The sequence below is a fragment of the Setaria italica genome, chromosome VIII, assembly GCF_000263155.2.
Source record: "Setaria italica strain Yugu1 chromosome VIII, Setaria_italica_v2.0, whole genome shotgun sequence".
NCBI classification, from domain to species: Eukaryota; Viridiplantae; Streptophyta; class Magnoliopsida; order Poales; family Poaceae; genus Setaria; species Setaria italica.
The window spans coordinates 29,318,057-29,335,568 of NC_028457.1; the positions used below are offsets into that span (position 1 = coordinate 29,318,057).

General features: G+C 42.8%; 1 protein-coding gene across 2 annotated transcripts; it reads right to left on the bottom strand.

The window, feature by feature from the left end:
* Window positions 1-604: 604 nt before the first annotated feature.
* On the bottom strand, window positions 605-7,899 carry LOC111258174 (putative disease resistance protein RGA1). Of its 2 annotated transcripts, XR_002678783.1 has the most exons (5): window positions 7,585-7,899; window positions 5,816-6,943; window positions 1,460-3,862; window positions 1,212-1,321; window positions 612-1,117 (listed from the first exon to the last, which is right to left on the bottom strand). XR_002678783.1 is itself a non-coding variant. In XM_022829013.1 (4 exons), the coding sequence occupies exons 1-4, from the start codon at window positions 7,873-7,875 to the stop codon at window positions 1,307-1,309; spliced, it is 3,837 nt and encodes a 1,278-aa protein (XP_022684748.1). In that variant the 5' UTR covers window positions 7,876-7,899; the 3' UTR covers window positions 605-1,306. The 2 variants fall into 2 exon arrangements, 1 of the variants encoding a protein (XP_022684748.1); XM_022829013.1 differs by having other exon boundaries at window positions 605-1,321.
* Between the last annotated feature and the right edge of the window lie 9,613 nt (window positions 7,900-17,512).

Sequence of the window (17,512 nt, forward strand, 5' to 3'; positions counted from 1 at the left end):
TGGGTGAGGGCAACTATGTAACAGAAATAACGCGACGTGTTGTCTAATGTGACGAAATTACCATTAGTACGGCATATGCTTAGGATTTAGTGGTTGGTTAGGGGTATTCTCCGCTTGTAAAAGTGACCCTGCGCGGCACTATAAAAGGAGATGAACCGCACACTGTAACGGGAGATTATTCATTGACAAGACTGCTAGCAAATGAGATCCCTGATCGAAGTTAAGTACTACCAAATTCTTCGTTGTGTTGTGATCTTGCTCTCTCCGAGGTGAGATCCCAACAGGTATAAAGATGAAACAGTACTTTGCACCTTTTTTTTTGAGAATCTTGCACAAAGTCGACTAATTGGATCAACTGTGCATCAATGATAAATATTACCTTATCTCCCAAATAAATGAACATGCCTGTTATCATGGGCATTATTTACTTGGAGATGCTATTATTTGTAAATATAAAATATTAATAAGTTTTTCTTACTTGTAGGAATTCTTGCCTTATTTTTCGTATAAAATGTGTTCTTCAGTATCTAGGTTTATTTGGTGCATTAAGCAATCAAGGAGAGAGAGAGAGAGAGTTGTCTGCCCAACATACAAAAAAAATTACAGAGAAGAGGACGAAAGGAATGTTCAGAAGAAGACAAAATCTATTGCAGAATTTGAAGAACCGAACAGAGTTCATTTGTACGGTCACAAGCAAGGTAATAAATAGCGCATAGCGGGTTGGTAGCGGATTGACGTCGAGGTAGCAGGTTTGTACAGCCACAAGTCACTGACAGAAGTAGTTGGAGTTCCAATGTTATCTGTGCTGAAAGCCTTAACGGGCTTCTGGAGGAAATGTAGTGAACTACACTGCAGCTTCTTTAAACTCCGCAGTATCTGAGATCTAACAATGCAGCTGCTAATGAAGATCATTTGATTCAACATGATTTGAGCTTGTTTCCCAGAAATGTCTCACAGCCACATGACAGGCTGGGGGTCAAAAGCAATTTCAAAAGGAGAATGGGTGAAGGCAAGTATGTTAAAACTGTTTCTGAACTTCTACAGACATAAGAAGTGCACTTCTACAGGCATCACACTTTTCAAGTCCATCTGGTTGTGACCTGCCTTTTACCCTTGACTTGTTGAAACCAAATATGAAGTACATCAGTTTTATGAGAAAACTTGATTGCTGGATTGAGAAAAATAAATGCCGTTTTGTTATGTGAACTTACTATGTTAATGTGTGCGAGCCTGGCCTTGTTCTCTTCTGTTGGCATCACACTTCTGAAGTCCAGCTGGTGGCATTTTTTTCTGGCACTCGGTCAAGCTACTGACGATACATCTGCAAAGTTGAAAAAAAGTGCGACTGATTAGCTCTAGCTTATACTCTCATGGAAATCACAAACAGGAAGTACATCAGTTTTATTAGAAAACTTGAATGCCGGTTTTAGAAAAATAAATGCGATGGTCGTGAACTTACTATGTTAATGTGTGCGAGCTTGGCCTTGTTCTCTTCTGACTTGCACCACTGCTGTAGTTCCTGGTTCCCCTCAATAACTAACTCCTCGAGGTTGGTGAGGTGCTGTATACATGCAGGCAAAGACTTGATGCTATCAAAGCCCTCGATCACGAGACTTTTAAGAGAGGAGATGTCGCTCAGCCATTCCGGCAGTGTTGATATGCTGTGACATTTAGCCAACCTGAGCGTCTGAAGGGAGGAGAGTTGTTGTATGCCCTCCGGCAAACTCTCCAGGTTTTGACACCCGAAGAAGTGCAACTTCTGGAGGGCCCGAAAGTGGTGAAATAGCCTGAAACTGTGGTGATTGCTAAACATGATAACCAGGCTGGTGGTGGTTGGAGTAGAGTTGCAGCGATGGCTGCTAGTTTGTACCTCCTCCAGTGAAGATATAACATTGTCGCAATCAAATATTTTGAACTCACGACATTTAGGTGGGCATGGTTTCAACCTCAACTTTGGACAATTAGTTACATCGAGTACATCTAGCATAGGGAACATGAACTCCTCCACACCATCGTCGCCAAGGCATGTTGTATTCCACTCCTCCAAACCTTCCATCCTGCTCATTTTGAACATTGCCAATCGGAGGAATGCTCCTTTGCCACTGCAGATAGCCCCGTCAATTTTGGAAACCTTGGGTAAGTTCCATAGAACCAGGCTCTCTAGGTATGGCAACTGTCCAAGTGGTGGTAGGTTGCTACATATAGTCAGATCCCTCAATTCAATATAAGTAAGATTAGGGAGATGATGAGAAATGTCCATGATCCAGCCAGGAAAGCTCGGACTGCTATAACCTGCTAGACTCAAGTCCTTCAGGCTCATTGGTGGTACTAGTTGTCCTAACAAATCCTCGTCCTCCAGATGTCGATCAGCATACAAGGTCCATACCAGTTTCAAGCTTAAAAGATTCTGTTTGTTCAACAGGTTAAGTCTCTGCGCTTCCTCTAGAAGTCTTACGTTTTCAAGGGAAACTATACGTAACTCAACGATGGCATTTTCACCCTCGAGCACATGCAGATTGCTATGAGCACTGAAGTCATCAGCACGAACCATAAAGAGTGGTAATGTTAGTGAATAGTGCAATAGAGAACTGGCCTGATCAATCACTTTGGGTTGGCACCCATCCAGCAGTACAGACTTTAGCCCAGTTGCACAACCTATACTCTCTGGGAGGGACTTGAGAAACCAGCAATTCATGAGATTCAGTGTATGCAGCCTTTTGAGATTACCAATACTTTCTGGTAGATACTCAAATCGGTTCATCGATAGGTCCAGATGCTCCAGATTGGTAAGTGTACCGATAACATCAAAATTGTGACGGGCAGCAGTGACTTCTATTAGGAAATATTTCAATTTCAAAACCTTAAGGTTGGTGAGATTTCTCATAGTTACAAGTAGATTTTTCTTCTCCAAATTCTGCATGCAGCTCATGTGTGACATATCCAGATATTGTAATGCGGTGAGGCCATGAAAAGCTCCAGCTAAGCCTTTGTCAATAGAGCACCATGTCAAATCTAGATGCAATAAATTACGGAGCCTGTTAAATGACTCTGGGAATTCCCTGATACCACAATATGACATGTTTAAATATTGTAGATTGACCAGGCTGCCTATAGCTTCTGCTAGCCGTCCGATATAACGACAAAATGATAAGTTCAAATACTGGAGATGTGTGAGGCCACACAAAGATTCAGGTATTTCCTTGACACCGGAACATTCAGATAAATCAAGATGATGCAAATTTGTGAGATTACCAAGTGAATCTGGCAGTTCTCTTATCCCAGAACAACCTGACATGTCAAGATGCATCATACATTTTAAATCACCAAATGATCCTGGCAGTTTTGATATGCCAGAACAACCTGACAAACCCAGATATTTCAGACACCAGAGCTTGCCCATTGATTCTGGTAGTGCAGAAATGTGAGAAGATCCATTCAGGTTCAGGTACTGCAGTTTTGATAGCTCAGTCATAAACTCTGGGAGAACATCATTTTGCATTTGTGAAGCAGTAAGGTACTTCAGCTGCTTCAGTTTCCCAATAGAGGCTGGCAACAGTATACCAGAGCATCCACTAAAATCCAAAATACGCAAACACTTTGCAAATGAAAATGCCCCACAAGAGAGATCCAACTTGCTGCTATCTGAGAAATGAAGTGCCCTCACCTTTGAGGGTAAAACATTGGATAACTTTGTTGTGTTGTCATATTTGGTAACTGATGCATAGCGACAATATTTCTGGCTATTTGTTTTATTATTCTTCGATGCAACATTAGAAACAATTAACTCATCACCCATGATTAATGTTGCCAGATCATGCACCAGGTCATGCATAGTGTACCGCTCCATATGATCTCCCGAAGTCTAAAATGATAAGTTAACCATACTCCATTAAAATGTCAACTAATAATTTCTTCACTTTGTAATAAAATTTAAATCCTAAGTTTACATGTGTATAAACTGTGAGGATACCCAGTTTACTTACTAGTAAATATGTATTGTATATCATATCTTCACTAAAGAAATATTACTTACTGAAAGAGTAAAACATACTATCGGTCCTCAAAATTGTAATGTTATGTCATCCAGGTCCCGAACTAGCAAAATGATCAATAAGATCCCCCAAAAAACTTGCTAATTGTACCATATGAGTCACAAATCATCTAACATAAGTCAAACCACCTGCGTGGCATGCTGTTTATATTATGCTATGACAAGGACCCGACAAGTGGGGACTACGTATTGGGCCCATCTTTCCTCTCTCTCACCCGCTCTATCCTCCCCCCATTTCATCCCCTCCTCCTCCGGCCCATCTCATGCTTGGCATGTTACCAATGCCGTATGGGTTGCTCTCACGTTCGGTCACCATGCAAGTGTCTATTTCCAAGTCTCGGTGCCATGTGTGGCTGTGACAACCAGTTACTAGTTGGGAAGTGAACTCCTACACAGCCGGTCAGCAGCTTGCCTCTAGCTGTAGCCTCTAGTGTCTACACTGCTGAGAGGTACCTGTCGAGCTTGACCACTACCTCTCCATGATGGGTAGCGGAGCAAGGAAGAGGTGCTCGTCCTATGCACATGCTTGCAACGACAAAGGGCAAGCACCTTTGTGGCGACCACCAGCCCGACTCTACCATTTCCTGTGAGCTTCTACCATTGTCGCTCTACCTACTCACCTCCAGTGCCTTCAATGCCACATCGAAGCACACAAAACCACCTCTTCTCCCTGATCATTCTTTCTCTATGAAACTAATAGGCAAGCCAGCAGCGCAGCTCCCTTCCTCTGCGCTGGAGGCTGAAGCAGAGCACCACAATTCCACAACCCCATGATTGGTGTCATACTGTAGCAATGTTTAGGGACTTGATTGTACTTTTTGCGAGTTATGGGACTGGTGAAGTACTTTATTACTATTAAAACATTAAAACTAATGAGAACTAGAAGGACAGACTAACAAATAGTTTTGCTTTTGGATCTTGCTAAGAGATCGCCTGAATACAACCTCCTCAGAAGATATTATAACATGCATCTCAATGATTACACATGTGTTCTATGTTCAGCAGGTAGTTAAGAAAATCTGATGCACTTATTCTTTGAATGTTGTTTTAGTCAAATGTGTTGGGTGTTTTTGGGAATTGTGTGGAATCTTTCGCTAGCCCCTTTAGATATGATCATTCAGACTCGACTTAATTTTTGGAGAACAGTTTTCAGGGAGATTATCATCATTGCTAGCTAGTGCATTTGGTGTCATCCCAACAGTATTATCTTTGATAATGGTGTTCGGTATATAGCTAAGTGGAAATTGGATTTCAGAGAAGAAATCGACAGTGAAGCTTTCCTTGGATAATTGGATGAGTAATCTGTAACTTTTAATTCCTCACCCCTTTTTTATCTTTGAGCCTGTGAGCTTTGTAACTTCTTTGTACATGCATTTTTCTTTTTATATATGCTGAGTCGAAGATATAAAACCAATAAAAAAAATAATAAATCATCTAAATTTGTTTGAAATGTGTTTCCATGTGTGGTTCAAAGCTATACAAGCCTACAATATAAGCATGTGGGAAGGCAGGGTAAAGAAGGAAATTGTTTTTAGTAATATATGTGGAAATCTCAAGAATAGGTAGTGTGCCCCCAGACCTTATCTATACTTTAACTGAAGTTAGGATACATATCGTATAATAGTAAAAAGTCAAATGTCATCAATTGAGTTGTGGTAATGACTAGTAATAGGCAAAAACAGATCAATATGCAAACCAATATGCCAAGAGATCAATCAGCAGGAAAGAGTAGTGTTCTGGTAGTTATATATACTTCAACATTACCTTGGGCAACTTTGAAACTTGAAGGAAGGACATGCCCAAAAGTTGTCTGGTGTATTCCTTCCCCTTCGATGGCTTGATAAAACCAAGAGCAATCCATTGGTGAATCAAATCATCTTTAGCAATATTATGGCCTTTTGGGAATATGGCACAATAAGAAAAGCATATCCTTAGCTGTGGTTGCATCCTTTCATAGCTTAACTTCAAGGACGGTAGCACACCACCGTTATCTTCAGAAGATTCATTCCAGATATCACTGTTGTTTATTTCTGTCCATCCAGACAGATCTTTGGATTGTAGCATGTATCCAAGTGCTTGAGCTGCTAATGCCACACCTCCACATTTCTTTGCAATGTCCAATCCTATCTTCTCTAATCTTTCTTGGTAATGTTGATCTTCAAACCTGCTATATCTCTTAATTATTTCCCAGCATGTATTATCGTTCAAAGGCTGCAGCTTGTATGGTGTACATGTGGAAACTTTCCTTGCAATGTCTTCCTTGCGCGTGGTTACTATGACATCTATGGTAGTGCCCTTCTTGCCCACCTGAAGCATACTCCTCAATTTCCCCAACTCATTGTCCTTTTCCTCCCATAAGTCATCTAAAACAATAAGAACTTTCTTGCCACGGAGTAGGTTGTCTAGGCACTGATTTATGGCTTCCAGTGTATCCCTATTCTGCTGGCCTCCTTCTATTGGTATTAGAGAAATTATAGAGCTTCCTATTTTCTTTAGACTGAAATCCCGGGACACATAAACCCATATACGATGGTCATACTTCTTGAATTGCGCATCATTGTATATTAGTTGTGCCAAAGTACTCTTGCCCATACCTCCAAGGCCATGGATAGAAACAATCACAGTCTCATCATTGTTGGTACCTGCGGATAAGAGGTTTATGATTTCCTGCTTTTCTCTATTCCTCCCAATTATTGGTTCTTCAGGCAAACGTGATGATGTTTCACGATCGTCATCATGTTGCTCAAGAGATGTGCAAGTGCGACCCTCTGAGAATTTAAAATCCCGAAAGTCCTTGCTGATTTTCCTCAGTTCTTCTCTCATACTCTTCATCCTATTAGCCACGACAATCTTCTTGTGTGCAACTGGTAGACATGAAAGCACTCCTGGCTTCTGCAAAAATTTCATTTATTCTCAGTTGGAATCTACACTAAGAAAATAGGCTTCAGATCATATGAACTTAAATGGAAATCGAACCACAAACTGAAGTAGGAACTGACTAATCGGCTAGATATTTCAAATTTAAGAGGTCTGTATGTTCGCTGAGATGAACGATATTAACCGCTACTGGCGGTATCGAGGCAGGTACCAGATGGATGGCCTTTTAACAGATTTACAAGCTTACATGTCCTAGCTAGTAGCCTGTAGGTATTGAGCTATTATCCAACAACATCATCAGGTATATGAAACCCAGCCCTGAGCAGTACAAAGGGGGAAAAAATAAACCTTGCTAAAAAAGAAGGTATATTTCTTTGACACAAAATCAATTATAGGAGGAAACTCAATAATCCAAATGGCTTATATAAGTAAGTTTGTGCGATATTTCTTGCCTTAAATTTATTTGTGCGCACTAACTCACGGAATCACATTGCCGCACTAAATCTGATCTATCAAACACGCTCGAGATTGAGAAGACATTCTATTCTGGTCCAAAGTTATAGACATCCGGTTGAAACTAAGAGAGTCAAATTGATAATGAATTAGTTCTCCACAGGAGGGATGCGATCGGTTTCAAAGGAGTTATAACCACGCACCTTTGCAGTTAACCGGTCGCTAGTGTCTTGGTAGTCTTCGAGCATGTCGGTGATGTCTAAGGCAGCATGCTTGAGCCGCTTGAGCCACAGCTCCACCAACTTCTCCTTGGCCGACCGCCTCTCAGCATCCTGGAGCGCCGCTGAGATGGCCTCCAGCACCGAGTTCATGTACCCCAGATCACCGCCGAAGTTCCAAAGCAAATTGGCCTGCTCCGTGATGGCGGCGGCCAGCTTATCTTTCGCGATGCCGACGACGGCGGAAGTTAGCAATCCAGCTAAGATCTCCGCCATGGCTGCGAGCTCTGAGACTTGTGCGAATGGAGCGCGTGAACAGAGCCAAGGTGCAGCAGGGTTTAGTAGTTTAGTTGACCACAAAGTTTGCAGCATCCCTGTGCTCTTGTCTGCTCTTCACTGGCGTTGACGGACAACTGACGGTATCCTGATTACCAGCTGGCGCCAGTGGGAGCGCACAACATCTGATGGAGCGCCAGTGGGACCGTGTTTGTCGTTCGATTCTCAACTTTCATATTCAGTAAACTGACCCGCTACTTCACCAGTTTCCAACTGCCCAGCTGCTTTCTTTGATAGCTCACAATTTCACGTCGATCGAGAAGATAGAGAGTTGTTTTCTGTGTACAAAAAACTAAAGCACATGTATGCACGCTGGTTCCATGTGTGCCCGTAGAATCTCGAGGCAAAACAGTTGGAACTACCAAAATGCTGACTGACCTTAGCGATTTAAGTACTATATATGCAGGTCATCACCAACCTAACTCCTGTGTCTGTTCAGAACTCTGAGGCTAAATAAACTGGTTCATATCACTAATCTCTGAAGCAATTTGCATAACTATATTTACTGATCGAAGCAGATTGGATCTCGATGTTAGTAGTACTCAAACAAAACCGAAGCATGTGCTCAGGCCAGCAGTTTAGACCACCGAGGCCCTTATCTGATCTTAGAGATCCAAAGCGTTTTAGTATTTACAACTGAGACTAAACTAATGAGTGAAGCATCTTGGAAAGTGGTGAAGCATCAGTTCTAGGCACATAAATCAGTTTAACATTCAAGTGAGTGAAGGGCATCTTAATTAGCATGGTAATTTCATGCCTACTTGGCACTTTTGGCAACGTGTAAGACTTTTCTTGGTCTTGGATTCCGGAGCCACTACTAGCGCACCCGATCAGCTAGTGGGCCTCTCGCAATTCTATGCCAAATCACGTGATAGAATGCCACTAGGTAGCACTAGCCTATAGCACAAAACTGTAATTTGATGCCTGGACCTAGGATTAGTTTACACCCAATAATCCCAAGTTTTTTATGTACCGCCGTATACAATGCAATTTATTAAAACTGCTGATGAATGTGATGTGACAAAAATATAGGAGGCTACGTACTTTTACATTGATGTGTCATCAACTTGGTGATTATTCCGAGCTTATCAAGATGCCAACATCAAAGTTTGGAGGGGCTCTTAAAACATTATTTCTTCAAAGATTATTAACCGAGGCACGATGGCAGACATATAATTAATTACTGCATGTGTTCTAGTCAGTAGGATCGGTTATCAGGTTTATTAAGTACGTACTGAGGCGTAGCATGCATATATTGCAATTAGCAGCAATCTTAGCTTGTCATCTTAATTGTATGTTTGCTTTCCCTGCACTGTGCACATCCGTATTTAGATAGCAAATTTTGCTCTTGCTCGTTTGAAGGGGATCCTATATCCACGAGACATAAAGTCGCAGAGCTTCGTGTTGCTTTTCAAAAAGCAACTGCTCTCTGCAAATAATCTTTGATGACTTCCCCAAGTCAACGTCTTCGTCTTAGCTGGGCGCTCATTCCACTTGCAAGGTACAAAGCACTCATCGATCTCTAGTCCAAATTAAACTCAAGCTATCATTGATCCCTGCTTGTTTGCTCCCTCTTTTTGACCTTTTCCAACTATATCCTTGCAGGCGGTGGTGAAATAAGGTGGAGAGGAGGAGTAGGAGGCGCACTTCTCACTGCGGCTGGCCGGGCGAGCTCGAGCTCCGCCATGGGCCAGCGCCACCGGACGAGCGAGTTGGGCTGTCACGGCCGGCTGGGTGAGCCAATCAGCGAAACTATCCTTCAAAACCAGTGAATGGCCAAATGTAAACGGTTTTAGTAGCTTGATGGTTGAAGATTTCCTAATTTTGGAGTTGGATGGTCAAACAAACTCAGGTGATAGTTCAATGGTCAAAAATAGACTTCCTCCTTATTAATTTCCAGCAATAGAAAAAGTGTCATGTACGAAGAGAATGGAAACAGAGAGCCTTTATGTATCTAGAAATAAGTGAAGATACTTGACTTGCTGAAATTAAGTCATACAGGAAGTACATAAGTTTTACAAGAAAACTTATTGAATGCTGGATTTAGAAGAATATAAATGCCGTTGTGAACTTACTATGTTAATGTGTGCGATCCTGGTCTTGTTCTCTTCTGACTTGCACCACTGCTGTACGTAGTAGTTCATGGTTCCAATCAATAACTAGCTGCTGGAGGTTGGTTAGGTGTTGTATGCATGTAGGCAAAGACTTGATGCTATCACAGCCCTTGATGACGAGCTTTTTAAGAGAGGAGATGTCGCTTAGCCATTCCGACAGTGCTAATATGCTGTCACAACAATTCAACTCGTGTGACTGAAGGGAGGAGAGTTACTGTATGCCCTCCGGCAAACTCGTGTGACTCCTAGAGGGCAGGGAAGTGGTGAAACAGCCTCAAACTGTCGTGCTGCTAGCCAGGCTGGTGGTGGTTGGATTAGAGTTGCAGCGACGATGGCTGTTGGTTTGTACCTCCTCCAGTCTCCAGTGAAGATATAACTTGGTCGCTATAGCTTATTATCCACTCACGGCATTTCGGTGGGCATGGTTTCAATCTCATCCCCAGACCATCCTCGCCGGTGCATGTTGTATTTCACTCCTCCGATCCTGGCATAAAAGCTACTCTGAAGTCTGCCAATCGGGAAACGCTCCTTTGCCATGCCAATCGGAAACGCAAATTAAACTACTCAACTTAGGATCACATGGCCAAGTGCGGATAACAAACTATCTAGAACAAACGGATCACATGGCCAAGTGCGGCTTCTCCAGGATCACATGGCCAAGTGCAACCCTCCACAACTCGCTAGCTAGGACGTGGGCTCCAAAAGTCAACCAATGCTCCACAAATAACTTCTGCTGACTTCACAAATCAGTATCTTTTACGTACAAGTTGCAAGAAAAAAATTATAGCTGAAATAAACATATAATGTTGGAGCAAATAGAGAAGCACCCTCGAATGTGTTACCTTTGCGGCCCTATCATGTATGGCACCTGAATGTTTTGGAGCATAGCATTATATTTGTGCACGGTACTTGAATGTTACGGAGCATCTCTAGTACACATTCCTCGGATCTCTTGTTGCTTGGCTGAAACTGAGGGTCTGTTTGTTTCCACCCTCCTAAAACTAGTTTTAGCTCCTAAAAAGTGACTAAAATATGACTAAAGAGCCAAACACTATGACTAAAAGTGACTAAAAACTTTTAGGAGGCTTTAATTTCTTTTGGAGCTTCACCCCCTCCTAAAACCTCCTAAAACCTATCCTGGACCCCACTGCCCTCATTTATTGCCCCCCATCTCTCTCTCCCACCCTCCCTCCCTCCCTCGGCAACCGAGGGAAGGAGAGAGGGGAGGGGCGCCGGCAGGAGGAGGGGAGGGGGCGGCGCCAGCGGGAGGAGGGCGCCGGCCGCCGCCAATGGGATTTCTACTAAAAAAATTCTAAAAAAATTTACTAAAAAAATTCCTAAAAAGTTTCTACTAATTTATTGGAATTTCTAAAAATATAAATCTTCACGGAGTGTCGAGAAGACGGCACTCAGCAACATGTAAATCTTCCCCGAGTGTCGAGAAGACGGCACTCGGCAACATATAAATCTTTGCCGAATGTTGAGAAGACGGCACTCGGCAACATATAAATCTTTGCCGAGTGTTCTTCCGTCTAACACTCGGCAACAACTCCGTTACCGTACCGTGACAGTTCGTCAACACCTTTTTGCCGAGTGTTTAGTTTTGCCGAGTGTTTTTTGACACTCGGCAAAGGCTTTGCCGAGTGCCCGACGTTTGACACTCGGCAAAGATACTGTTTGCCGACGGAATATTCGCCGAGTCCTCTTCACCGAGTGTTTTTAGGGCTTCGTCGAGTGCCTAGGGCACTCGGCAAACTTACTGTTTCCCGTAGTGAATGCTCCACAAATAACTTCTGCTGACTTCACAAATCAGTATCTTTTACTTACAAGTTGCAAGAAAAAAATTATAGCTGAAATAAACATATAATGTTGGAGCAAATAGAGAAGCACCCTCGAATGTGTCACCTTTGCGGCCCTATCATGTATGGCACCTCAATGTTTTGGAGCATAGCATTATATTTGTGCACGGTACTTGAATGTTACGGAGCATCTCTAGTACACATTCCTCGGATCTCTTGTTGCTTGGCTGAAACTGAATCGCGCTGACAATTACTAGTGCTACGGCTTCCGCCTGTAGCTGCGGGAGCATGCATGTGAGCCAGGGGTTACTAGTGCTGCGGCTTCCACCGGGGGTGTCGAGGGGTGGGGTGGGGTGCGGCTTCGCGCTTGCGGCGTGGGCGGACGGCGGGAGAACGAGTGAATGACGGCGGCGGATCCGCGGATGGGCGGGAGGAGAAGACAATATAATCCAATCCAGACGCTTTCTTAAGAAGTTGAAGGGGCCTGTTTGCTAAGATTTGATGGCGATTTAATAGTTGTTGAAGGGGCCGGCCACATGGACGTCGGCGCCTCCAACGTTCGCTTAGCCCCAGCGTGCTGTCCGCTCACCTCTGAAAGGGCTTTGCCGCTGCCCCCTCCCACGCACCACCGCTCCACGCCCCTGTCCCCCCGCCTGCTGCGGCAGAGTTCTCCCAGGGGAGCGTGGTCGTTTCGCATACATGCCTGTCATCATGGGCATGGGCACTGTTTACTTGGAGATGCTGTGATTTATAAACAAAAAATTGTCATACCTTGTAGGAATGCTTGACTCAATAATTTAGCTGCTGCACTGTTTTCCCCCTGTTTTGCTACCAACCAAATGTAATCATTGTTGATGTTCCAGGACATGCTACTGGGTTATGTGAGAAGCATGGAAGCCTAGTAATCATATGGAGGAGCGAATACTTCAAGAAGCTTGCTTTCCTGCTTGGCATTGGTAATTCTGCTAAGGATACATCATCTAATATTTCTGGACATGGATGCTCGATAGTTTTGCTGCCGCTAAACCTGAGGTTGACCTGAAACTGAAAACTCTCGAGGATAGTAAAACTAGTAGGCATGCATCAAGGGAGGATTGTGTTTCTTGTGACCGGAAAAGCATGGATGGATAAGTATGAGTAACAAGGGTATGCTTTCCCCCGTTTGTTTGAACTGTATAAAATCGAGTCGAACAGACCCTTAAACTTTCTTGGTAGTTCTGCTGCAAGAGTCCAGAGATATTTATAATGATTAAATATAGATGTCTAGTGCAAGTTCGTTGTCACCAGCCCCTAATGCCCAAGTTCCTGTTCCTCGTACTGGTAGTGCGCAAGCTGATGCTTCTTTTGAGCAGTGATGCATATTTTGTTATTTTTATTTTGAAGGAAATATGAAAAATATGATTTATTTATATATAAGTAGACGTATCGGCGTATTAGGGTTTTTAGTATTTTGCTGTTTCGGCGTATCAGTATTGCTGTACCAGTACGGTATCGTGTATCGGTGATACATAGGTGCATGGTTCTTGAATGTTATGGCCCTGTCCGTTGCTGCGGCAGAGTTCTCCCCACACACGACCATGGGAGCGCGGTCGTTTGGCATACATGCCTGTCATCATGGGCACTGTTTACTTGGAGATGCTGTGATTATTAAATAAAAAATATCAATAGAATTAAGTTTGTACCTTGTAGGAATGCTTGACTCAATAATTTAGAGTTCCTCATCAGATTCGATGTAATTATGATCATACCTCTGCAAAGTTGAAAAAAGTGTGACTGTGATTAGCTATAGCTTATATTCATGGAAATCTAGACATTGCAAAAAAATATCTGATCATGTCTACTGTAGACAACAAACAAAATATGTTATCCTCTTAGTTATTTTTCTTACTTTAACATATTATCTGTACTAGATCTGTTTGCTTTTGACAAACACGAGTAGTCTGTCAAATAGAGTTCTAACAAAAATATTTGTATCATTAGCTATCTAATGAGATAGAGATAGTTCAGTGAATTTCATGTACATTGTCATCCATGGTGTGATTTCACCCTATTTATTATTTTCCAGAAATAATAAATACATGAAGATACTTGACTTGCTGAAAACAAATATGAAGTACATCAGTTTTATGAGAAAACTTGATTGCTGGATTGAGAAAAATAAATGCCGTTTTGTCGTGTGAACTTACTATGTTAATGTGTGCGAGCTTGGCCTTGTTCTCTTCTGACTCGCACCATTGCTGCAGTTCCTTGTTGTAATTCCGATCAATAACTAGCTTCTGGAGGTTGGTGAGGTGCTGTATACATGCAGGCAAAGACTTGATGCTCCTAAAGTAGATGATGACGAGCTTTTTAAGAGAGGAGATGTCGCTCAGCCATTCCGGCAGTGCTGATATGCTGTCACAATAACTCAACTCGAGCGACTGAAGGGAGGAGAGTTGCTGTATGCCCTCCATCAAGCTCGTCAGATTTGAACACCAGGAGAATTCCAACTCCTGGAGGGCAGGAAAGTGGTGAAACAGCCTGAAACTCTGGTGCTGACCTTTCATGCAGATAGCCAGTCTGATGGTGGTTTTAGTAGAGTTGCAGCGATGGCTGCTGGTATGTACCTCCTCCAGTGAAGATATAACTTGGTCGCTATAGTTTACTGTGAACTCACGACATTTGGGTGGGCATGGTTTCAACCTCAAATTTGGACATTTCAATACCTCGAGTTCATCTAGCATAGGGAACATGAACTCCTCTACACCATCTTCACCAGGGCATGCTGTATTCCACTCCTCCAAACCATCCATAAAAGCCACTGTGAACTTTGCCAATCGGGGAAATGCTCCTTTGCCCCCGCAGATACCCCCGTCAATTTTCGAAACCTTGGGTAAATATCAGAGATGCAGGCTCTCAAGGTACGGCAATTGTCCAAGTGGTGCTAGGTTCTACATGTAGGCAGATACCACAATTCAATGGAAGTAAGATTCCGGAGATAATGAGAAATGTCCATGAGCCAGCTAGGAAAGCTTGGACTACTATAACCTTCTAGACTCAAGTCCTTCAGGCTCGTTGGTGGCACTAGTTGTCCCAACAAATCTTCATCCTCCAGATGTCGATCAGCATTCCATTTCCAAACCAGTTTCAAGCTCAAAAGATTCTGTTTGGTCAACAGGTTGAGACTCTGTGCTTCCTCTAGAAGTCGTACATTTTCAAGATAAACTATATGTAACTCATCGACGACATTTTCACCCTCGAGCACATGCAGATTGCTATGACCACTGATGTTATCAGCACGAACCTTAAAGAGTGGTAATGTTAGTGAATAGTGCAATAGAGAACCGGCATGATCCATCAATTTGTGTGGGCACCCGTCCAGCAGTACAGACTTCAGTCCAGTTGCACAACCTATACTCTCCGGGAGGAACTCAAGCACAATGAAATTCTTGAGATCCAGTGTATGCAGCGTTTTGAGATTACCTATAGTCTCTGGGAGGGACTTGAGCAACCTGCAAAAATTGAGATTCAGTGTATGCAGCATTTTGAGATTGCCAATACTTTCTGGTAGATACCCAAATCCGTTATCCCTTATGTCCAGATGCTCCAGATTGGTAAGTGTACCAACAAAATTAAGCTGATTGGTACGTCTACCAAATAGGAAATCTTCCAATTTCAAAACCTTAAGATTGGTGAGGTTTCTCATAGTTACATGTAGAGCTGCCTTCTCCAAATTCTACGCGCACCTCGCGTTTGACATATCCAGATATTGTAATGCGGTGAGGCCATGCAGAGCTGCCGCTAAGCCTTTCTCCGTATAGCAGACTCTCAAATCTAGATGCAATAAATTACGGAGCCTCTTAAATGACTATGTAAATTCCCTGACACCACACCCTGACATGTTTAAATACTGTAGATTGACCAGGCTGCTGTTGAAACCGAATTATCGGACTTCTATAGTTAGTTTCGGAACATGAAGCCTTCATACTCCGAAACTGGGGGGCCTGTGTTGACACCGAATGTAGGAAATATGCTCTGAAAGGAAGGAATCGGCCGATGATGCAAAAGTTCCAACAGTTTGGCATCCAAGGGAAGCCCACGTATGGGAGGTTGCTTTATAGAATAAAATATACTGAAGATAGAGTTGGTTAGGGATAAGCTTGATTAGAGATAGGGTTGGTTTAGTTAGAGATAGAATTTTGATTAGAAAAGATTGTGTACGTAACTTGCCTTGTACGTGGTTAGATGCCAATTATGTAACATCAAAGACCATCCACCCTATAAATATAAAGGGTCCCGGTCGTTGTAATTTTTATCACACGATCAATATACAACACATTTATCTTTTATTTACCTTTTCGGCTTCACGCCATTGCATTAGGAGTAGGAGTAATGTAGCTTCTCGACGAGTTCCTTCTAGCAAGCTGGGCTGCATCGACCTCGATCTCCGGCGAGCTGCAAAGTTTCATCACCAGGTGTTCTAGGCTTTAACCACCTGGCGCATCGCTGTGGTTTCGTCTAGTTTCATCTACCAGTTATCAAATATCTTCGATCTTCGACTTACGGCGCATCGCTTCTGTCTTGATCTAAAGTATTCATCAATTATCCAGCCTTGACTAAGTTTGCATCGGCTGATATTTATCTGTTCTATCATCTTGCCATTCAGTTTGCTTTAATTAGCTTTAGATCGGTTCATTATAGATGACAGATCGCTTAATAGCCTGTTGCATCTTAATCTTGGTTACCCCTTCGAGTGCTGTTGGGATTAAGTTTCGTTATGATTGGATTCATCGGCTGGTGGGGTTCAGATTAACATCCTACTAAATATTTTTAGACTGCAACTACCGGGCGCATCGCTGTGGTTTCATCTAGAGATATTGGTGGAGAGTTTAGTTTAGATCTCATCGGTTTGTGGCTCTAGCTATGTTGGAGTGGCAGCTCAATAGCATCCTGTTTTCTATCGGCCGCCTGGCCGATGGTTATTGTAAATTATATTAAATCGGCTGGATGGCCGATGAATCACTCACATTCATTAAGGCACTGGAATCGGCTTCACAGCTAATATATTTGTCATGATTTATTTTGTTGCACCATTATTGCTACTGTGCCAGGATTATATCAGCCTGATCGGCCGGTTGCCTCGGACTTCACAACGACTATCATCTCCTTGTCAGTTGAATGGTCAAACTGACTGGCACGCCCGCGCACACCACGCGCGCCAATTTGGATTTTGCACTGGAGTTAAGCAGATCTCTCAGGTCCTCATGTGCTGATGCAGGGTCCACCACTGTTGGGATTTTGTGTCAACACATTTTGGTGTCAACAGCTGCCTATATCTTCTGGTAGCCGTTTGATATAATCACAAGATGATAAGTTCAAATACTGGAGATGCATGAGGCCATACAAAGATTCAGGTATTTCCTTAACACCGGAACATTCAGATAAATCAAGATGATGCAAATCTGTGAGATTACCAAGTGAATGTGGCAGTTCTCTTATCCCAGAACAACCTGACATGACAACATGCATTATACATTTTAAATCACCAAATGATCCTGGCAGTTTTGATATGCTAGAACAACCTGACAAACCTAGATATTTCAGACACCAGAGCTTGCCCATTGATTCTGGTAGGGCAGAAATGTGAGAAGATCCATTCAGGTTCAGGTACTGTAGTTTTGATAG

Bases quoted from the DNA above. Each gene is read 5' to 3' on its own strand.
- LOC111258174 (XM_022829013.1), bottom strand. From the start codon at position 7,875: ATGGCGGAGATCTTAGCTGGATTGCTAACTTCCGCCGTCGTCGGCATC. The intron at 6,944-7,584 runs GTGCGTGGTTAT...AAATTTTTGCAG, and splicing joins GCGACCGGTTAACTGCAAAG to AAGCCAGGAGTGCTTTCATG. The intron at 3,863-5,815 runs GTAATGTTGAAG...TTATCATTTTAG, and splicing joins AAGTTTCAAAGTTGCCCAAG to ACTTCGGGAGATCATATGGA.